At 41.4% G+C, this 23450-nt stretch overlaps 2 protein-coding genes across 8 annotated transcripts in view; one reads left to right on the forward strand and one right to left on the reverse strand.

Moving 5' to 3' along the window:
* The window catches only part of DNAAF1 (dynein axonemal assembly factor 1), a 31401-nt gene extending 29895 nt beyond the window's left edge, over positions 1–1506 (reverse strand). For 2 of the 4 annotated variants that reach the window (XM_065566981.1, XM_008166906.4), the window contains exon 1: positions 1369–1506. The gene's annotated coding sequence lies outside the window, so the exon portion shown is untranslated. The remainder of the gene's footprint in view (positions 1–1368) is intronic. The other 2 variants (XM_042852319.2, XM_065566982.1) reach the window with 2 other exon arrangements.
* HSDL1 (hydroxysteroid dehydrogenase like 1) lies at positions 1451–22630 on the forward strand. Of its 4 annotated transcripts, none has more exons than XM_005306288.4 (5): positions 1451–1587; positions 17121–17353; positions 18200–18645; positions 20554–20784; positions 21908–22630. In XM_005306288.4, exons 2-5 carry the CDS (start codon positions 17134–17136, stop codon positions 22007–22009), a joined length of 999 nt encoding a protein of 332 aa, XP_005306345.2. In that variant the 5' UTR covers positions 1451–1587; positions 17121–17133; the 3' UTR covers positions 22010–22630. The 4 variants fall into 4 exon arrangements, with proteins under 4 accessions (XP_005306345.2, XP_065423056.1, XP_023959841.2 ...); XM_065566984.1 differs by lacking the exon at positions 1451–1587 and adding an exon at positions 8921–8971; XM_024104073.3 differs by lacking the exon at positions 1451–1587 and adding an exon at positions 9840–9963.
* The last annotated feature ends 820 nt before the right edge of the window (positions 22631–23450 follow it).

Genomic DNA, 23450 nt, shown 5'->3' on the forward strand with positions numbered 1-23450 from the left:
GGAATTTTCCCCCAGGTCATATTGGCAGAGACCCTGAATTTTTTTTTTTTTGCCTTCCTCTATAGCATGGATCACTTGGAGGTTTAAAGTAGTGTAAATGATGAATTATCTGTAACTGTAGTCTTTAAACCATTAGGTGAGTACTTCAGTAACTCAGCTAGAGGTTAGGGGTCTATTACAGGACTGAGTGGGTGAGGTTCTGAAGCCTGCAAGGTGCAGAAGGTCAGACTAGATGATCATGATGGTCACTTCTGACTTCAGCAAAAAGAACGAGGAGTACTTGTGGCACCTTAGAGACTAACAAATTTAAGCTTATGCTTAAATAAATTTGTTAGTTTCTAAACAAATTTATTTAAGCATAAGCTTAGATTTGTTAGTCTCTAAGGTGCCACAAGTACTCCTCATTCTTTTTGCTGATACAGACTAACAGGGCTACCACTCTGAAACTTCTGACTTCAGTAAGCGTATCTGAGTAAGATACATTACAATTTTAAACCTAACCATTGTCCTTAAGTGACTAGTGATTAGTAACTAGTGACTAGTTAGGGGGGAGATGGATAGCTCAGTGGTTTGAGCATTGGCCTGCTAAACCCAGGGTTGTGAGTTCAATCCTTGAGGGGGCCACTTCAGAATCTGGGGCAAAATTAGTACTTGGTCCTGCTAGTGAAGGCAGGGGGCTGGACTCAATGACTTTTCAAGGTCCCTTCCAGTTCTAGGAGATAGGATATCTCCATGAATTTAATTTAAAGATGTCAGAACATGTTCATATTAGAGCTGAGTGGGTCTAATTTAATTTATTTTAATATTTAATTTTCTTTCATTATATAGGAATTAGATACAGTGCTCCTATTAGATAATTTCTAAATTATCTGTAAAACAAACAAAAACACCAAACTGGAGTTTTCAGTTGCCTAAGTGGCCCCTGGACTTATGGTTAAAGTTGCCCCTACCCCCCCTGTGGGCAAGCACGGAATTGCCCCCCCCCCCCCCCGTGCACAGCCCCATTGGCCTGACTGGAGCTGCCCCCCTCAAATATAGAAATCAAACTGTGCCCATGAGTGTCTCACAAATCCCCTACCCTGTGTGTGTAGGGTACAGACCCCCCCGGGGGGGTGTCATGCAGATTTCCTCCCCTCTGAGTGGGGGTGCATAACCCGCTCCCACCCCTTATGGGGTGTCACCCTGCCCCCATGAAGCGCTTGTCCCCGGCAGCGGGGAGTCACACTCCCCCCGTTTCCCGTGCCGGGGGGGGGGGCAAACGCGCCCTGTGAGGGACTGATCATGGGACCCCTCTCCGGCCGGGATCCCCCCTCGCTCATTTCGGGGTCGCGCGCCCCTTCCCCCTCCCTTCCCGGAGCGGAGACTCACCCGCTTCCCTCCGCCCCAACCGCTACCAACCGCTTCTCCCGTCACCATGGCGACCTCAACGGCGGACCCAGAAGCCCCTGCGCGGCGCCCTCTAGCAACGGCGTTCGGAGCGTCCCGCCCCCGGACCTTACCAACAAGGAGTCAGGTGGTCTGGGGGTGGCCGGCGCCGGAGGAGAACTGGAAGTAGGCCAGCCCGGTCCCCGTCCTTCGCGCGCGCAGGTACGGGGAGTGTGCGTGGGGGGAGTCAGCAGGGGCTGGGCTGAAGGGAAATATGTGGAGGAGGAGAAGGGTCCGGGTCGAGGGGGCTGGACAGGGAGTTCGATAAGTGGGGAGTGAGGGTCTAGGAAGACAGGGGATTGGGTAGGGGGGGTCTGGGCTTAGGGAGTATATGTGGGGGACGAGGAGTGTCTGGGTAGAGGGGAATGGGGGGTTTGGACAGGGTGTGGGATATGTGGGGAGTGAGGGTCTGGGGAAACAGGGATTGGGTAGGGGGATCTGGGCAGAGGAGAAGGGGTCTGGGCTTAGGGGGTATATGTGGAGGAGGAGGGTCTGGGAAGGAGGAGGGTCTGGACAGGGTGTGGGATATGTGGGGAGTGAGAGTCTGGGTAGACGGGAAAGGGGAGGGGTCTGGACGGTGTGGGATATGTGGGGAGTGAGGGTCTAGGGAGATGGGATTGGGTAGGGGGTTCTGGGCAGAGGGGAAGGGGTCTGGGCTTAGGGAGTATATGTGGGGGAGGAGGAGGGTCTGGGTAGAGGGGAATGGGGGGGGGGTTGGACAGGGTGTGGGATATGTGGGGAGTGAGGGTCTGGGGAAACAGGGATTGGGTAGGGGGATCTGGGCAGAGGAGAAGGGGTCTGGGCTTAGGGGGTATATGTGGAGGAGGAGGGTCTGGGAAGGAGGAGGGTCTGGACAGGGTGTGGGATATGTGGGGAGTGAGAGTCTGGGTAGAGGGGAAAGAAAGGGGAGGGGTCTGGACGGTGTGGGATATGTGGGGAGTGAGGGTCTAGGGAGATGGGATTGGGTAGGGGGTTCTGGGCAGAGGGGAAGGGGTCTGGGCTTAGGGAGTATATGTGGGGGATGAGGAGTGTCTGGGTAGAGGGGAATGGGGGGTTTGGACAGGGTGTGGGATATGTGGAGAGTGAGGGTCTGGGGAGACAGGGATTGGGTAGGGGGATCTGGGCAGAGTAGAAGGGGTCTGGGCTTAGGGGGTATATGTGGAGGAGGAGGAAGAGGGTCTGGGTGAGGGGAAGAGGGTTCTAAGTACAGGTTGGGAGATGTGGGTTTTCTAGACTATAAGACCAGGAGGGACCACACTGTGGTGTTCTGGTCTGACCTCTTCTAACCCAGGCCATTGATTTCGCTGAACTAATTCCTGTTTGAACTAGAGTACTGTATATCTTTTAGAAAAACATCCAACTTTGACTTTAAAGTTGCTAGTGTTGGAGTATCCACCATGACTTTGGTAAATTGTTGTTAATTTACACCTAATCTTCAGACTTGTCTAGCTTCAACTTCTGGCTATTGGATCTTGTTATACCTTTCTCTTCTAGGGTTGCCAACCCTTCTGGTATCAGGCCCTATCTCCTGGAGGCTACTGAAGCCAAACCGGGAGATTTTAGGCTCTAAAAGTCTGGGGGTGCATCAGGGCTAAGGCAGGCTCCCTACGTGCCCTGACCCCATGCCGCTCCCAGAAGTGGCCAGCATGCCCATCTATAAAAAGGGAAATAAAAACAACCCAGGAAACTACAGACCAGTTAGTTTAACTTCTGTGCCAGGGAAGATAATGGAGCAAGTAATTAAGGAAATCATCTGCAAACACTTGGAAGGTGGTAAGGTGATAGGGAACAGCCAGCATGGATTTGTGAAAAACAAATCATGTCAAACCAATCTGATAGCTTTCTTTGATAGGATAACGAGCCTTGTGGATAAGGGTGAAGCGGTGGATGTGGTATACCTAGACTTTAGTAAGGCATTTGATACGGTCTCGCATGATATTCTTATCGATAAACTAGGCAAATACAATTTAGATGGGGCTACTATAAGGTGGGTGCATAACTGGCTGGATAACCGTACTCAGAGAGTTATTAATGGTTCCCAATCCTGCTGGAAAGGCGTAACGAGTGGGGTACCGCAGGGGTCTGTTTTGGGACCGGCTCTGTTCAATATCTTCATCAACGACTTAGATATTGGCATAGAAAGTACGCTTATTAAGTTTGCGGATGATACCAAACTGGGAGGGATTGCAACTACTTTGGAGGACAGGGTCATAATTCAAAATGATCTGGACAAATTGGAGAAATGGTCTGAGCTAAACAGGATGAAGTTTAACAAAGACAAATGGAAAGTGCTCCACTTAGGAAGGAAAAATCAATTTCACACATACAGAATGGGAAAAGACTGTCTAGGAAGGAGTACGGCAGAAAGGAATCTAGGGGTTATAGTGGACCACAAGCTAAATATGAGTCAACAGTGTGATGCTGTTGCAAAAAAAGCAAACATGATTCTGGGATGTATTAACAGGTGTGTTGTGAGCAAGACACGAGAAGTCATTCTTCCGCTCTACTCTGCTCTGGTTAGGCCTCAGCTGGAGTATTGTGTCCAGTTCTGGGCGCCGCATTTTAAAAAAGATGTGGAGAAATTGGAAAGGGTCCAAAGAAGAGCAACAAGAATGATTAAAGGTCTTGAGAACATGACCTATGAAGGAAGGCTGAAAGAATTGGGTTTGTTTAGTTTGGAAAAGAGAAGACTGAGAGGGGACATGATAGCAGTTTTCAGGTATCTAAAAGGGTGTCATAAGGAGGAGGGAGAGAACTTGTTCACCTTAGCCTCTAAGGATAGAACCAGAAACAATGGGTTTAAACTGCAGCAAGGGAGGTCTAGGTTGGACATTAGGAAAAAGTTCCTAACTGTCAGGGTGGTTAAACACTGGAACAAATTGCCTACGGAGGTTGTGGAATCTCCGTCTCTGGAGATATTTAAGAGTAGGTTAGATAAATGTCTATCAGGGATGGTCTAGACAGTATTTGGTCCTGCCATGCGGGCAGGGGACTGGACTCGATGACCTCTCGAGGTCCCTTCCAGTCCTAGAATCTATGAATCTATGTGCAGCAGCTCCTAGATGGGGGGGGGGGGGTGGGAGGGGGACATGGGGCTCGGGGCTCCGTGTGCTGCCCCTGCCCTGTGTGCTGATTCCGCAGCTCCCATTGGCAGGGAACTGTGACCAATGTGAGCTGCGGAGGCGGTGCCTGGGAGCGCAGGCAGTCTGTGGAGACCCCCTTCGGACCCCCCCCCCCCCACCTAGGATCCGCTGCCAGAGGGACATGTCAGCCGCTTCCAGGAGCGGTGCAGGGCCAGGGTACGCAGGGAGCCTGCCTTAGCCCTGCTGTGCCACCAGTCGGGAGCCGCCTGAGGTAAGCGCCTCCTGGTTGGAGCCCACAACCTCACCCCCTCCTGCACCCCTGCCCCAGCCCTGAGTTCTCTCCTGCACCCAAACTCCCTTCCAGAGTCTGCACCCCGTCCTGTACCCCAACCCCTTGCCCCAGCACTGAGCCCCTTCTGCACCCCCAACCCCCTTCCAGAGCCTACACCCCACACCCCCTCCCGCACCCCAATCCCCTGCCCCAGCCCTGAGCCCCCTCCAGCACCTAAACTCCCTCCCAGAGCTTGTACCACGCACCCCCTCCTGCATCCCAACTACCTGCCCCGGCCTTGAGTCCCCTCCAGCACCCAAACTCCCTCCCAGAGCTTGCACCCCAGCCCTAGCCTAGTGAAAGTGAGTGAGGGTGGGGGAGAGCGAGCGACGGAGGGAGGGGGGATGGAGTGATGAGGGCAGAGCCTTGGGGAAGGTGTGTGGCAGGGGGAAGGGTGTTTGGGTTTGTGTGATTAGACAGTTGGCAACCCTATTTTCTGCTAGCTTGAAGAGCCCTATGAGGGCTCCCCCACCCTAGAGAGCTTGGTTCTTGTCCCGCAGAAAGAAAGCAGAAGGTCATAGTCCAAAGTGCAGGCAATGTGATGTTTATTGGGGTTAACAAGCAAATGTATGCACATCTCTATACATCCTTAGAGCTCTTCCCCCTCCCCTTAACAGGCTTAACTCTACCTGTAGTGCTCACCCCTGGTACCACCCCTTACAATTTATGGTCCTGTTCTGTTTTGGAGGGTCTTGAGTATGGGGGCTTTGGTACCACCTCTTTTGTACCCCATGACAGGGGGGTGGGGGTAGGGAGTGAGATTATGTACCTTTCTTTTAAAAGAAAAAATTTCTTTTACTTTTTATTTCTTATACCTCTTCCCTCATCCTCCTTGCCCCTCCCAACTGGTTGCTTAACCTTGTCTTGGGAGAGGAGTTGAGGCAGAACTGTCCTTCAATTGTACATTTGTATATCAAACTCCCACCCTATCCAGTAGCACTTTAACTCTATTTCTTATCTTTTCTCATTTTTCTAAAAACCCCATCTGGCTGTAGGCAGAAGCAGCCCACACTGCCTTTGTTCACTTATGTCAGTAAGGATATAAGACACAAACAGTTGTATTTTAAAAACCTCAAAATACAAATGGGCAAACAAAACCTAAAATTCTATCTCAGGCAAATAGCTTAAATGCTATATTATCATTACTAACAAGCCTGTTATCAAATAGTTGTTCCCCATGTAAGTATTATAAACTGTGATCAAGTCAGCCCTTAATCTTCTCTTAATTAAGGAAAATGAATTTAGTGCCTTGATTCTCTCGCTATAAAGCATGTTTTCCAATCCTTTAATCACTTTTGTGTCTTCCTTTGAACTCTCTCCTATTTGTCACACCAGTGCCAAATACAGAGGTAGCATAACCTGAATACTCTTATTTGAGATTTTCCTGTTTATACATCCAAGAATTGTATCAGCCCTTTTGGCCATAGTATCTCACTGCAAGCTCTTGTTCAGTTGATCCTGTAAATATGGGCTACATTTTTTTTGTTCTTAGATTCATGACTTTACATTTGGTCATATTAAAATGCATACTGTTTATTTTCTCCCAGCTTCCCAGCAATCCAGATCGCTCTGTATCAGTGACCTGTTCTCTTCATTGTTTACCATGCCCCCAATTTTTGTGTCATCTTTAAATTTTTTTAGTGATTTATGTTTTCTTCCAGCTCATTGATAAAAATGTTAAATAGCATAGGCCCAAAACCAATCCCTGTACACACCCACACAATGATATTCCCCTTTTACAACTACATTATAAAACCTGTAAATTAGACAGTTTTTAATCCATTTAATGTGTGCCAGGTTAGTTTTGTAACATTTTAATCTTTTAATGAAAATGTCATGTGGTACCAAGTCAACTGCCTTACAGAAGTCCATGTATGTTGCAGCAACACTATTACCTTTATCAACCAAACTTGTAATTCCATTTAAAAAACCAAACGGACTATATCAAGTTAGTTTGACAGGATCTGTTTTCCATAAACACATGACGAATGGCATTAATTATATTACTCTCCTTTAATTCTTTATTATTTGAGTCCTGTATCAGCCACTCTGTTATTTTGCTCAGGATTGATATCAGGCTGACAGGCCTATTTACTTGAATCATCTTGTTTACCCTTTGAAAATGTTGGTGCATTAGCTTTCTTCCAGTTTTCTGGAATTTCCCCAATGTTCCAAGAGTTGTTGAAAATCAACACAAATGGTCCAGCAAACTCCTTGGCCGGCTCTTTTAAATCTCTTGGATTCAAGTTACCCAGACTTGCTGATTTTAAAATATTTAACTTTGGTAGTAGCTGCTGTTTAACATCCTTCTGTGTTACTATTAGAATGGAAAGTGTTTCTTTATCATATGAGAACTACATTATCTCTGTTTTTCCCCCCAAATACAGAAGAGAAATATTTATTGAACTTTCTGCATTATTATTGAAAGCTCTACCATTTCCATCTAGTAATGGACTGATACCATTGTTAGGATTCTTTTTGTTCCTCTCTTATTTTCCTTAACTCTACTGCCCATAGATTGTTCCTTGTTTCTTTCAGCTTCCCTTATCAATGGTCTACAATTCCTAGTTTCTGATTTAATCAATCTCCCCTTCAATTTGTTATATTGTTTTATTTGTTACAGCTGCCTTTACTTCCCCTCTAAGCCAAGTTGTTTTTTAGCCAGTACAATCTTTTTTTTCTCAATTGTGAGACTGGCTTTTTGGGCCTCTAGTAAAATGTTCTTGAACAATTCCCAATTATTCACATTTTTCTGTTTAAATGTGATTTGGCTCATAATAGTTTAGTTTTATGAAATTAGCCCTTATAAAGCACCAAGTATACGTATTACTGGTTTGAACTTTATTTGGTTTGCACATAACAAATGTGATCACTTGTATCTAAGCTACCCCAAGCTACCCCTTCTATCAGGAGAAGATCTAATATAGAATTCCCCCATGTTGGTTGCAATGCTTTTGAGATAGGAAATTGTCTATGTTTTGAAATTCTGAGGATGTTTTAGTACTGGCAGCATATGAAACCTCCAGTGTCTGTTGGTCAGATTGAAGTCCCCCATGATCATGCAGCTTTTTTTCTATATGTTCCTAAAGAGCTGGTCATCCTGTTCAAATCACACTAAGGATGGTTTGTGGGAGATACCAACTGGTACCCTATCTTGTGCTTAATCTATTAGGACACTGATCCAAAAGCATTCAAGATCATTTTCTTCCAAGTTGTCAGTGACTTAGAAGCAGGTAATGTCATTTTTGACATGAAGTGTCACTTCCCTTCCCCTTTTGCCCACTCAATCCTTAATAATTAGGTTATAATCTTGATGGTTCTGGACAGAAGTGGGGTGAGGAAGTCTGGGTGAGAGGAGAACATATATTACAGCATTCTACAGTCACTACTTCTTGGTAATTGCTTTGCCTCATTCAGGTTGGATGGTGCTCGGTGAATGAAGCAGGGATGCATTCATTGAACAGGGAAGATACAGTAATGCATTGAAATAATGTATCAGAATATTTCATTTATTAAAATATTTAAAAATAACTAGATAATTTTCCCAGTGGGAATTAGTATTTTTAAAATTCTTTGAAAGCAATTGTTTTCCTCTTTGCTTCTATTTTGAATAAGCTGTTTAAAAATAAGTGCTGTACCTCTTTCTCCTTCACTGTGCATCGTGCATCTTGTGTGCTGAATAAGGAAATGAGCATTCTGAATTAATAGTATGCAATTAACAATTGCTTCCTAATCCACATGTAGCGTATAGGGGAACTGGGAAGCACGGATAAGAAACCAATTGCAGCCTCGCAGAGTTAGGCCTATGTGTGGGGCAATAATTAGGCTTTTCCTGGCTTTTGAGTGATTGACTGTGCTTTGCATGAAGTATTTATATAAGTCAGATATTGTGTGCTGCACTAAGCATGAGTTGGTGTTTTGCGCGACAAAGATGGACTTGCACACCTTTTTTTTTATACAATTAAGCACATCCATAAGTGCTTTACTGAATTGGAGCCTAAGTGTCCAGTGGTAGGGCATTGCCTTGGAAGCCCAGGAGATCACTTTCTGCTTAATTTTTCCCATCTGCCAAACAGGGATTGAGATGCTCTCCCCACTTCATAAATTACTTCCAAACCCATGAATGAAAATGGTAAATAATAACTTTGCTCTTTCTATGTAGCAAGAAGTCTTATTGTTAGTATTACATGAATAATGATGATCTGTTTGATGTTGATGATTTCTTAACGTTCATAATCATTGTGTATTGACTGCTCAAAATACTTAGAAACCGTAACAAAATTGTTTCAGTTCTACCCATGCTCTTGATAATTTGTAATGTATGGTTGACTTAAGTAGGATTTTTGTCTCTTGAATTTCCATTTTCTCTATAAAAAGAGTGAACATCAGTCTCCCAGTTTGTCCCTAGTGTCATGACACTCACAAATTTAATCTCCATCGTTGGAAAAACAAAACAAAAACGAGCATTTTGTTTTCCATAGCCAAAAAAAAAAAAAAAAAAAAAGTAATGGGCCAAATTTAGAGTGGCTGAAAAAGGTATAATTCAATTGAAGTCTCTAAAATTACTCTGGCTTTCAGTAGGGATAAATATGCCCCAGGGTTACCATGCGACTGACTCATTCTATTGTGGGCTTATCACTTTTATATCCAGGTCCTTTTAAGGTATCTACGTCAACAATGATATAAATACTGTTTTTCTCCAAAAGAAAATGGGGTGGGGAGAATCCCCATTGAACTATGGTTAGGTCCTAGCCTTAAAATCTTCAAGTAATATCAGTATATTGTACAATGGCTACACTGCAAACATAATTTTGCAGCTTACCTTTTTTATAGAATATGCAGACTTAGAAATGTCAGACCCACTGCTCCTCTTTAAAAGCTGAACATCTGAAAACCTGGATTTTGGATCTTTATGACCTGTAGTTTGCCAGTGACGCTCTTGATACACTTGCCAGGCAATGTGAGAATCCGCTATCCAGGTTTTACTCTGATCTTGAAGCTTCTCACGCTGAAACTATTAAAGCAATGAGCAGAACTTAGGAAAGGATTTGCTTCTTGGTTTATTATTTAATAGAAAATGCCTTCAAAAGTATAACCAGAAACCTTGGACCAGTTTTTCACAGGGTATGTAAAATTCATGGGTTTCTTGACTTGTGTTCTGATCTAATGTCTGGACTTATTGGGTAAGAAAAAACCTATTAAAAATAAAGCGAGTATGCTTATGCCACCTACAATCAGCCTCTTTTTGGATTGAATTATTAATGGGAAGCTGGAGGGGGAGGCATTTGTTTTTTAAATAATTTACAGGTAAATATTCTGCAAGGTAGGAAACTGACAGGGTCAAAAAGCTTAGAATAGAAAAGTATTGATATGAGAAAATGGTCTAGAGCAGGAGTTCGGGACCCCTCAGGGGGTCACGAGGTTATTACATGGGGGTCGTGAGCTGTCAACCTCCACCCCAACCCCGCTTTGCCTCCAGCACTTATAAAGTATTTTTAATTTATAAGGGGGGTCACACTCAGAGATTTGCTATGTGAAAGGGGTCACCAGTATAAAAGTTTGAGAACCATTGGCCTAGAGAGAGGACAGGGTTAGCAAAGGGAAATCATTCAGGATGAAAGGGGGGATACTTTGTGGGTAAGTGTCAGTCCCACTTCTGGTTTTTTTGGTACGTAAATGGCCTTGACTTACACAAGTGAATAAATAGAGAAAAGCAGAGAAACAAATATTCCCGAGAGAGTGCTGTGTGAATTTCAGTGTAAATTGAGCGATTGATGAGAGAACCAAAAGTAGGCATATGGTCAGATTCCTTCCTGCTGTGATCAACAGGGGAGTGATTCAACCAGAGAAAACAGGTGGTAGTACTGCTCCCTCGCAGTTGCCACTGGGAAAAGGCAGCTCTGAGTTATGTCAGGAACCCTGCTGGTATAGGATGCGCTGGATCAACACATCTCCTAGCTGCTCTGAACCTGCATCCTCTTCAACCAATGCTATCCACCCGTAGCCCCCTACTAGTCTGTATGCTGCCAGAGATCTCCATCTGCTGCTGCCAGCAAAGACTTGAGTCGACTTAGCCGATAGCATACAAGGAAGAATAATACAGAGAAGCCAAGAGAAATATCGGGAGGTGTTTGTCAATAATGCATTAAATGTGTCTGTACAACGTTTTAAAGGAGCAAAGCAAGCAGGCATAATTTTGGGATATAATATATGCATGCAGGCTTCAAATGGGCTGGAAGATAAAATAGAATTGTGTGGACTGAAGAGTTTTGGGGCAAAAGACATGGGGGTACAGATGGCGAGTGGAGTGGTGGGGGAGGAGAAACATGGCCAATTTTGAAGCAAGATTATCTGATTCGCGAAGAGTGTAGCATTGACTGTCCCAGGATATTTTCCTGGAAGCTTTCTGTCTTTTTCAAAATGTGATGGTGCTTTACTGAACAAGAATAGATCTTGTGTGCATCAGGCTGAAAGTAAATCTCTTTATTTATATTGGTCATGGCAATCCTGTCACTTGTCAACTGAGGAGCATTACCCCAGACTCTGCTGCAATACTTTTCTGGGCTCATCTTCATTTAATAGCTAATACAGCTATAGGCCATCCCAGGTAATACATTCAGACTGTAATGCCAAGATCTGTTGCTTCTGATCTCAAGGATTAAAAATACTTCTATACGCCCTCTCAAAGGTGCAGTAGCATTATAGTTGCAGTTAGGCATGTTCAGTTGAGCCAACCATAACATATTTAAGAACGAGTGAAATTCCAGCAAGTGATGAGAGACCTAGCATTTCTGTGATACTCCTTCAAGCCATGGATGTGTGAGTATCTTGCTGTCACATTTCTAGATGTAAAATCTGTTGTTATACTTTTATATTATTTACATAAAACCTGCACTGTGCAGAATCCATCCTCTGGTTACTTGTATTTTCTATCTGATTTATATTTTGTGTTTGTATAAATTGTGAGTTCCTTGGGCCAGTGACTCTGTGGTTCTGTTTTCTGTAGGGTAATAACATGAAAAACCATGTTTCAATAACATGAAACACATGAGCAACAATGTGTATAGATAAGGACTGAAGACAGCTGTTTTAGTTGGATAATTTACAAACATGATGATAAAATAGAAGCAGTTTATCCTGAATATATTTACTCAGGCGGTAATTGTTAAAATAGATCAAAATGTCAACATCAGTGATTGAAATAAAGATAGAACTATCCACTTTTAAAAAGAGAGTTGGGGAGTTTTGACCATTTACTATTTTTAATACATCTCAAACATCATTGCATCATAAACTCCCCTCTCGTCCTCCAGATCCTCTCCAACTTCTTTGGTTTCCTCTTACTCCTGGTTTTTCACCATCTCTCATGCAGCCCCCTTTTCTGTATGCCAAGCAGCTTCCTTCATCGCTTTAAACCCTACCTATTTTTGTAATCTTTCATTATTAATCTCCTCCACAATGGTTCTTCTGTGTGTACTTGTGCTATATACAGTATTATATTTGTTAAAATTAGATTGTAACCCCTTCAGGACTGGGACCTAAGCCTTCTGTGTGTTCTGGAAAGTGTCACGTACACTTACAGTGCTCTATGAATAAGAAATGAAAATGCCCCACCATGGAAGTTGAGATCTGTCAGGTCTGTTCTGGAATTACTTTCCTGGTGGCAGGACATTCACAGCAAAGGCATGCTTGTATAGTCTGCTGTCCTCAGCAGTTCACCAGAATCTACGTTTGGCAGCCCTCTGGACATAGTGTAAGAGCTATTAGCTTGGGCAGACTTTGGTTGAGTCTTATGGAGAGTTTTGTTAACAAGCAGAGGTTCTTTTATATTGTATTGATCTTGAAATTTTTTTCCTCTTAAGATGATGCCTTTGGTACTGAGAGCGTCATGCATGCATTAGATTAAAGGGGCACTTTTAGGTCAGTTAAGGACCAGATGTTTTTTTACACCAATGTATTGTTTTCCCCAGGCCCTTAATCCTTCCCATCTGCAGTGGGAAAGGGTTGCCACCTCTGAGGTACAAAAAAAGAGACAGACAGCATGATCCTGAGCCCATAAAACTGGACAGCTGCCAGTGTGTACTAAGCCTCCCTTACAGGTTTCTTGGGGCAACTACCTCCAAAAAGGAACGATCCTGGGAAAACCTGGACAGGTGGCAACCCTAACTGGGAGTCAATTTTTTTCTGTGTTTGATGTCCAATGCCAGTAAAACATCCATGTTCCTCATGCAGACTTCAGCGTGTTTAATACTATTCAAAAGGGTCTAATCCGCCAATCATTCCTGAAGTTGTTTTAACATATTTTGTTGAAAGCACCACCACAGATTGGTCCCTAAAACTGGAGGTTTATCTTATTAGTTTTGCCACTGCCTTTATAGAAATAAATTTAAAATTAAAATGACTTTACTTCTCAGTTAGAGCCCCTCACAGCAGCATCTGATAGAAGATATTCCTCCTCCTTAAAAATGTGAAGTTAATTTTGGTTTTCAGATTTAAATGAATACAAAATGTATTTTATTTTACTTAGTTTGGAAAAAATAAATTCAGACTCTCTCAGGAATTTGAGATTTTTATGACTTCAAAGAATTATCATTTATTTCATAATGGCCAGAAGTGCAGTGGATGATTTGGAGAACAAATGGAAAGATAAGGTCCCTGCCCTGAAGAACTGACACATTTATAATAGATATGATATGGGTGAGTGAAGGTACAAATAATAGGGAGGGGAAGGACAAGGGTTAACAGGCAAACTAGCCACATTGTTTCTCCATCAGGATGAGAGAGAGGAGAGAGATTATTTCTGTTTTGAAATAGTTAGAAGGTACTTGGATACTATGGCAGTGGGGCGATGCAAGTAAATAGTAGATCATATAGTAACTCAGTTTAGGTATGTGTACAAATGGGTGGGAAAACAAAGTTGTTTAAAATATTATAATTGAATCACTTGTGGGCTGTTGCAGTTGAGGTAAGTTTTAAGACCGCATTTGAATGCAGAGAGGGTGGTGGTTTGGTAGACCAGACTAGAAATATTCTAGAAGCAAACAACCTGCCGGGATTATCTGATAAGAGCATTAAATCTGTGAGGGCAGCTAAAGGGATAACATCAAGTTAAAAACTGCCCTTCTGTCTGTATTCCGTACTTCTATTACAAGTAATGACTAGCTGAAAGAGGTTAGCAGAAAAAGTGATTTTTTTTTCCTTCTCAAGCTTGTGTTTTACAGCACTTTGTATATAGTCAGTTTCAACAGTATCTCCTGCATAGATTGTTTGCCCTTTGGTGTGGGTGGGTCTCTCTCACACAGCAACATGGAATGCTAAAATATCAGGGCAGGATAAAACTTCAGAAAATATATTTGTAAAACCACAAATATTGGCATGATGAATCAGCAGTATGTGTAGTATCTGACATGATTTCAAAATCAGTTTTTGAAATTACTAGCTTGTAAACTGATGGTCACTTACAATCAGTGAAAGCGTAATTAATGGCTGCAGAATAAATAACAGGCTGTTGAAAAGATTCATGTCGCTGAATTCAGCTTTTTATATGGTGACAATTCACATGCACAAAATTACATTTTACATTAGTACTGCATGAGCTTTATGGTCTTTTGGCCAACAAACTAGAATTTGAGATCAGCATTTTGACCCATATTTCCAAGTGTTTTGTAGACAACCCAGGGTACATGCACAAGTTGGAGCCATTGGAGAGTTTACAAATCCCCAGTTTAGATGTGTGTGCATTGGGCATGTACTTTTGAACATGTGAACCTTTATGTTGTGATATGTTAGTTTTTGCTTGTTTCTGCATACTAAGAAGATGGACTATAGTTCGATCTAGTAAAATAAGAAATATGCTGTTCAATTTAGCTCAAAGTGATGATAATTTTTCACATGCCTATTAAGCTTCACAATTAGTATGTTTTATCCAAAAGAAGCAGATTGCAATGGGCTTTATAGACAATATATGGGTCAATAGACCCTTCACTAAAATGTAGTCATTTCGCAAGTAGAATGTGGCATATAACTTAATATTCCAAAGTTAGGAATACTGCATATTAATTTAGGAGAGAAATGGAAGAATATCTTCAACTGAAACAATAGGAGAAACATAGGTAGGTCAGAACAGAATAGCCAGAGTTGAAGTTTAGTTGGGACAGAGAGTCTTTTTTATTAATCCACCCCTCTCCCCAATACTGTATTTTATGACTGTAACCACAGGTTTTCAGGAGCTTGCTTTTTTGTTTCACCCTGTGTGTCTGACCAGTAGAACTATATTAATCTCATAGCTTCTCTTCATGATCATGTTGAAGACATTGACAAAACTAGCATTGAATTCTGTTAGATTGCATGTGGGCTGCACTTTCCACAGTATTTTCTGAATCCAAGCTACTGTAATCCCATAATTAGCAAGTAACTATACAAATACTGAACTGTGCATATCTTTAATTAATGGAGAGGAGTGGTTCACATAAACTTCTTTTATCCTGTTGTGGAATTCTAACTCCCTGTTTCTAATTCTAATCTCTTGCCAGTTCTTATGTGTTGCAATCACAACAGCAGAAAATAATGTTTATAGGCAAAACATTTTACAAGCACTTGTAGGAGTAGAATATGTACAATATGTTGCAACTATATGCTGTATGTAGCCTCTTTAGGCTGGGAAAGATTAGATTTTTATCGGTAAATGTGGGTATCTATTTCACCACACACAAACTGACTAAACAGTATTTCCGTAGATAATTGAAATTTAAAGATTAGCAAACTAAGAGAAATTCTTCTTGAGAACTTGTTAGAAGCTGTTGTTAAATAATTGTCTGACACCTCAACACTTTCCTGCAACTGTGCAGATATAAATAGGTAATAAAAAAAAATCTTTAAACCCCCAATTTTGTGAAACTATGAAAATATAAGTTGATAAAAATAGAAAAAAGCTTAAAAATAAACATTAATATTATCTGTCAAAATTAGAAAAAAATAAAAATTGAATTCTGCCAAGCCTGAATGTCTCACATGCCCAAATGCTTCACGGGAGTAAATAATACAATTACAGAGATAAATCCAAAACAATAGCAGAGAGGAAATTAAATAATATATAGGAGGGATGAAAGTGATCTTTTCACCTGAGATTTGAAAAGAAATGGAAAGCCAAATGGGGGATGGGGGTGGGGAGGTGATAGATAAAGGGAAACAATTTTAGGTAGTTGGAGTAGCAAAATGGAAGGATTTTGCACCAATCGTGGTGAAATTGGTGGGGGCTGGGACAGAAAGAAAGAGGTAGGTGCAGAATGAGCAGAAGTAGGCATGAAGAAATGAGCGCGAGGCCAGTGCAAGGCCATGTAGTGTCTTCAAAACAAGGACTGCAGTTTTGATCTCGGAGGTAATAGGGAATTAGAGGTGTTGTAGGGGATTGCCCATTGGTGGGAACATGCAGTAGGATAGGTGAAATCATCATTCATGTGACAGTCTGGAGATAGGACTTGGGACACCAAGAATCATAGAAATGTAGGGCTGGAAAGGATGGAGTCCAGTCCTCTGTCCTGAGGCAGGACCAAGTAAACATAGACCATCCCTGATAGGTATTTCTCCAACCTGTTCTTAAAAACCTCTAATGATGGGGATTCCACAACCTCCCCTGGAAGGCTATTCTAGTGTTTAACTACCCTTATCATTAGAAAGATTTTCCAAATATTTAACCAAAATCTTCCTTGCTTCAGATTAAGCCCCTTACTTCTTGCCTTACCTTCACTAGGCATGGAGAATAATTGATCAACATCCTCTTTGTAACATATGTGAAGGCTATCGGGTCCCCCATTAGTCGTCTTATCTCAAGACTAAATATGCACAGATTTTTTTACCTTTCCTAATAGGTCAGGTTTTCTAAACCTTTTTCATTTTTGTTGCTGTCTGGGGAAGCATTGCAATCAAGAAGCCAAGAAAAGATGAACTATAGATCAGGATTTTAAGTAGGGTGGATTTGAAACCATCTTATTTTGTGGGGAGGTGGTGATAAACTGGCTTACATTATGGGAAAAGAAAAGTCAGACTGCTGATATTAACAGTGGACTTTCCAAATGTTCGACAGTTGCATGGTTCTGTGTTGGTGTCCTGGCTTCCTTCCATCTTGAAATGTTACTAAACATCAGTACAAAAAGAATAAAATTCCACCTCATTTCCATCAGATTATTCTGTGTTCTAAAGCTATGGTCAGTGTAATATTTGTGTTCTGCTAAACAGAGGGGGTTTGATAATTGTTTATATATCACCTATGTTTTCTTTTTTAGATTTCTGATTGCCATGGCTGCAGTTGACAGTTTCTACCTCTTGTATAGGGAGATTGGTCGTTCCTGCAGTTGTTATATGGAGGCACTGGCTTTAGTTGGAGCCTGGTATGTGGCCAGAAAATGCTTCGCTCTTGTGTGTGATTCTTACAGCTTGATCAGGTTGCATTTCATCCCCAAGCTGGTGAGCAGGGCTGATTTTGTCAAGAAATATGGAAGATGGGCGGTAGTCACTGGTAAGAGAACGCAACAGTGTGTCTGTTATTTTTATCTGAAAGCCAGTCGTACTTGTGTTTGATTTGAAAGATGCTTTTCCCCTCCTTGCCATTAGTAATGATCTACCTGTTGGTGATATATGTTACTATATTTTGTGGTGCTATTTTTCAGATGAATCTGGACTTTTCATAGTAAATACTGGCCCTGAAATTACAGCATTGACAATTAAACTCTCCAGCAATAGTTTTCCTCCCTTTTAAACAGAGGATCCAGTGTCTCAGAGCTTAGGGAGTCCTACTGACTTCAGTCATGCTCTTACAGTCTGACACAACCTCTTTCCATGCAGATATTACTGGATTCTGCCATTCTTTTTCCTTTACTTAGCGATTCTGCTGCTTCTGCGTGTCTGATCAGACTCAGAAGCTGTTGACATCTAAGAAGATGAGCAGAGACCTCTAGTTGAAAAGTGACTACTGGAGGAGCAGAATGGCAGGCAGATATGTACCCACTATCTTGTTCACATTCTTTGTATAACGACTTTCACAAAGCACTCAGATTTGGCTCAGGGTAAAATTTGCACCTCTGACATACTGTCTTCACTAGACTTGCCTCAGTCTTCTAATCCTGTGTTCTAAACCCTACGCCACTCTCATAGTTACATTTACTACTTTATGATTTGGGGTTTTAACTGATTGTAACAGACAAGTCTCTCTCTGGCATGGCTTTATTGAGATCAGGGCTGATCACTTATTTCTTATCACCTTGAGGGGGAACAATATCATAATGAAATAAAAGTGGAAACAGAAAACTGGGGTCACCATATTAGCTGCTGTATCTCCACATTACTATCTTACTTTCTACTGTAGGTAGCACAGCTGGCATTGGAAAAGCCTATGCTGAAGAACTGGCAAGCCGTGGCATCAACATTATCTTAATCAGCCGGAGCAAAGAGAAGCTGGAGGCCGTAGCTAAAGACATAACCGAAACCTATAAAGTTGAAACCGCTGTTATAGTAGCAGATTTCAGCAAAGGTCGTGAGATTTACTCTTCCATTAAGGAAGCCCTCAGAGACAAAGACATTGGGATTTTGGTGAATAATGTAGGAGTGTTTTATACCTACCCGGAATATTTTACCAGGTTGTCTGAGGACAAACTATGGGAAATTGTCAATGTAAATATTGCTGCCGCTAACATGATGGTGCATATAGTGCTGCCAGGGATGGTACAGAGGAAAAGAGGTGCGATTGTGAATGTTTCTTCTGGATCCTGCTGCAAACCCACACCACAGATGGCAGCGTATTCAGCCTCCAAGGTAAGCCAGGGTGCAGAATGTGCTTAACCCTACCATGCCAATTGAGCTTCACTAGCTTGTGCAGAGGGGCGTGAGGCTATTTATTTGTATTGTGGTATTGCTTAAGAGCGCCAGTCGTGGATCAGGGCACCATTTGGTAAATGCTATACAAAAAATGGCTTTACCTGTTGGTCCATTTAGAATGGCTGGTGTCACAAATGATGCTAGCCTGGGCCGTCTGAAGCACAAGGACTGTGCCTTCTCCCTACAGAGGGAGAGGGAAGGCTCTGGACTTCATTCTCTGCCTCTCCCCTCTAGGCATCCCCACAGGGCAAGTCCCAGGTCATTTCAGATGTTTTAAGATATATTCTACCTAGCTAAAACATGAGACTCTCAGGTTCTCATATAACAATATTTTTTTAAGTTTGTGGCATAGTGTTCCCAGTAATTTGCTGTGGATTATAGTAAACCTCTAAAAGTAGTTTAGTGTAGCTACTTGCTGGTAGTTCTTTTTGTTGTTAAATTAATCCTTTATTAAATGTCAGTTTCTGAACAGTAAAGTGCTATTTTTTGCAAAATTTAGAGAAAAGGATGTGCCTTAATGTCTCACTTACCTAGATGTGGAATTTCATATATTAATATTACAGTAGTGCCTAGAAGTTTTAGAAGTGACCAAAATCCTCGTGATAGCAGTAGAACTAGTATCAGAGACTTCCTGCCTCCTCCATACAAGATCCCATGAAGGGGTAGGATTACGAAAGCCCCAATCCTTTCAACACTTTATTAATTTTAAGCATGTGAGTAATCCCACTGACTTCAGTTGAACTACTAACAGGCTAAGTGTTTGCAGGATCACGGCCAAGGCTACCAGGAGTTAGAGAAGCACTAGTGGGGCTATTGACATTGCAGGTTCAGTTTCTGCTTCAGACATATTATTTTTATTTTTAAAGTTTTTTTGGGGGGGTTGTTTTGTTAATGTTTCATTTGTTTCCCTCCACAAGCAGAGTGAGTTTGGGAAGGGAAGATGACTCCCTTTTTCCCACTACGCCCCATGAGCAACTGTGGGAAAGAATCCCATGAGTCATGGAGCAATGCAGAAAGTACGTGCACATGTGGGAATCCAGGATCGTACTGGCTGGCCACTTAGTTACCAGCACTGTACTGATATCGCAGGCATCTGACTAACCATTTACTATGATAGGAGTGCAGCAGACAACATTACAGCAATGTTACTACTATGATAAGAGTGCACCAAACTTATTTATTGTGCTGTGCTTGATTTCCATAGTCCCCACTATCAGGTTTATGATGCCAAAGGTTAGTTTTTACATTGGGGAGTAAAATGAGCTGAGGAAGGTGTTTGGGCCATGCCCAGGCCTTAATTCTGTAAACATGCATGTGTGTAATTTTACACACGAGTACTTCTGTTAGCTTCAGTGAGACTACGTGCACATGAAAAGTTAAGCACATGTATAATGTTTGCAGGAGCAGGACCTAAATGGCGCTACACAGTGCTGTCTAATGCACTAAGTAAACTGGAAAAAAAATAGGTATTAAAGAAAAAATATTTTGGTTGTAAATTCAGGTAGTGTTTGCACCAATAGTAGGTGCAACACTTCAGCCAGAAGTAAGGGTCTTTAAAATTGACATACCTTTAAACTAATTAACTGGGTCTCCTACAATTTGCTGAAAAAAACAAACAGATGCTGAAAACTGGAAATCATGGTCATGCCATAAAAACATATTTTTGATCTTTTTTCTAGTATTTATGTCAAAATATAGGTTTTCTTTTTTTATAACCCTTTTGTCAGAATAGTAGTATAGTTGTCCAAGATACTAGTTTTAATAATACTTTACACAAAGACTTTATTACCCCCTCCTCCCCATGCAAAATTGAAGAATCCTAATTTTCTGCTTTTATCTTACCAGGCCTACTTGGACCACTTCAGTAGAGCACTACATTACGAATATGCTTCAAAAGGAATCTTTATTCAGAGTTTAATCCCATTCTTCATCTCCACAAACATGACACAATTTGGTGATCGCGTTCTGTCAAACAAGTTTTTTTTTGTGCCTTCAGCTAAAGTATATGCACATCATGCTGTTTCCACCCTTGGGATATCCAGAAGGACTACAGGATACTGGATCCATTCTATTCAGGTAACATAATTAATCCAACTAGTTTACATTAGTAAATCTCATTACTTTTTCAAAGGGGGAAATTTAATTTTGTGGCTTCCATTGATTTTCATGGGAGTCGAGAAGCTAAAACAAGTGCAAAGTTTTGGACATTTGTTCTAATGAGCAGCACAAACCAATTAACCTAAACCAGAGGCATTGCTCCATATTTCTTGACCGCTACCATGTTTAATCAAATTATGACTGGACTACATATTTTGCCTTAGGAGGAGAGGGAGAATATGATTGCTACTTTTAATTTGCAGCCCAAATTAAAAAAAAAAATTGCATTCAAAAACACATAAGGAGTTACCAAATGAAATTAATAGGCAGCACGTTTAAAACAAACAAAAGGAAGTATTTTTTCACACAATACAGTCAGTCTGTGGAAATCCTTGCCAGAGGATATTGTGAAAGCCAAGACTAAAACAGGGTTCAGAAAAGAACTAGGTAAGTTCATGGAGGATAGGTCCATCAATGGCTATTAGCTTTGATGGGCAAGGATGGTGTCCCTAGCCTCTGTTTTCCAGAAGCAGGGAATGGTTGACAGGGGATGGATCACTTGACGATTACCTGTTCTGTTCATTCCCTATGGGGCACCTGGCATTGGCCACTGTTGGAAGATAGGCTACTGGGCTAGATGGATCTAAATGTCTCCCCGTTTAATGTAATTTCCTTTTTTTAATTGCACAGTATGTGCCCATAACATCACTTTGCAAAGGGACTGGTGTGAGCACTAATGACATCTCCTGGTTAATTTGGATCATTTTGTAAAGTGGGAAAGGAGGAGGGACGTAAGGGGTGGAGATTAGGAAGAAATGAAGGGGAGAGCATGGAATTTATGAATAAACAACTAAGATATATTTGCAGAGCCTGATCTTACACCTGTATGAGTAAGGTGGTTCTAAGGTCCATAACATTATATTTAGTTACAGCATTTCTTTTTTAATTTTAATTGTCATATTCTGTAGTTTGTTCTATTTAATGTAAAATAATAAGTGTTGATGTTCAGAAAATGAGTTGTACTTTCATGGTAGTTTGAAAAACTGCAAGTTTACCTAGACAGAACAGATCCTTTAACCTTTTCTCCCCCTCTCTTTTGTAGTTTCTGCTTGTACAGTACATGCCAGAATGGTTCTGGGTTTGGGGAATGCAGATTCTCAACAGAGCTCTACGTCGGGACGCCTTATCCCACAGACTATATTAGGAATATCCTCTAGGAAATAGCCAATGTGCTAAACTACTGCAGTAACCTAATTTGAGCATTGGAAGAACTCTTTTAAAAAAAAAACAACAAAAAACAGTTTGCTAATATGTTTTCATCACAAACAATATACGTACCATAGTTACCAGAGAAGCCTGGATCTGCCCCTCTCTTTGTACTACTGGGCCCAGAGCAAAAGCTTTGCAGGACATAACTGTTTTTTGTCGAGTTTAGTTCAGATAGTTAAATCTCTGAGTTTCTCATGTAATTGAATGAGAGTGGGCGGTGTACTGATCCTGCCTGGAATTGACTGGTTATGGAAATCCTAATAATATGAATGGGCATTTAGATAGCCCGGTGTTTTGCAGGATTGGGCACTGGAAGAGTTGAAGGGGATCCCAAATCATGTTGTTATAAAGACAATCTCAGATTTTCAGTGGACTATCTTGTGTTGGTTTTCCAATCTTGTCATTGCAGGTATTATGTTGAAAAATGTATAAGGTTACTTTTTCAAAACTGGGGAAAAGGTAGAATGCATTTAAGGCTTTTTAGTTAATTAACTCTTTTTTGTTTGTGTGTGTTCTGTATTGCTATGATAGAGCAGTAATAAAATTCAAATAAAAATGTTTGCTTGCTTTCCTATACCAAGTGTGAAAGATTTTGATCCAATTTTCAAGTGGATACTCCATAAATTCTTCAGACATCACAGATTATTAAATCAAATTCTTAAACTATTTTAAATAGTCCATGATTTAAGGTGGAGTCTTTTGAGCTTTTTAAAATATATTTAGGTCTTCTTTCTTCAGTAAGTGAAAACCCTATTTAATTTTGTAACATTTGCTTTTATGTAGCTAGTACTGTAGCATTTTTTCACTACTTTCTGTCCACCTTGTACCATATAGTGTGGTGGTAATACTCACCACAAAAACTAAATTTTCTGAGAGTCAAATGTGCTATTTTGTTGTTGTCTACATATAAATCCCATGTTAAACCAGAATCTGAATTATGCATAGTAGATTTATCACTCAGTTTTCTATGTAATATCATTAGGATTCTGTATTACCACCCCCTTAACTGTTATAATGAGACCATTAAAAATATAGAATAATGATGCAGAAGTAACTTCATGTAGTATCAGGTAGAGCAGTGGGTAACTTCTATATCTTCTAATTTGTGTTAATAGATCTGTTACCCATGAGGACAGGATTTGCCCTACATTCAATGCCAATGTCTTGTGTGGGATACAGGCCTAAAGAGCAGTAGCAACAATATACAGCTCCACTGCGGGAGGGAGGGAGGGAGACCCTGCAGGAGTACTCTGCACCTCTTGTACAGCAGAGCAGTGCTTCATGGCAGCAACATGGAGAGAGAGTTCACATGGGTCCAACATCATCATCTATCCATTGCCCAAAACCCCGCGGTTGAGGTTATAATAATAGAGATA

The sequence above is a fragment of the Chrysemys picta genome, chromosome 14, assembly GCF_011386835.1.
Source record: "Chrysemys picta bellii isolate R12L10 chromosome 14, ASM1138683v2, whole genome shotgun sequence".
NCBI lineage: Eukaryota > Metazoa > Chordata > Testudines > Emydidae > Chrysemys > Chrysemys picta.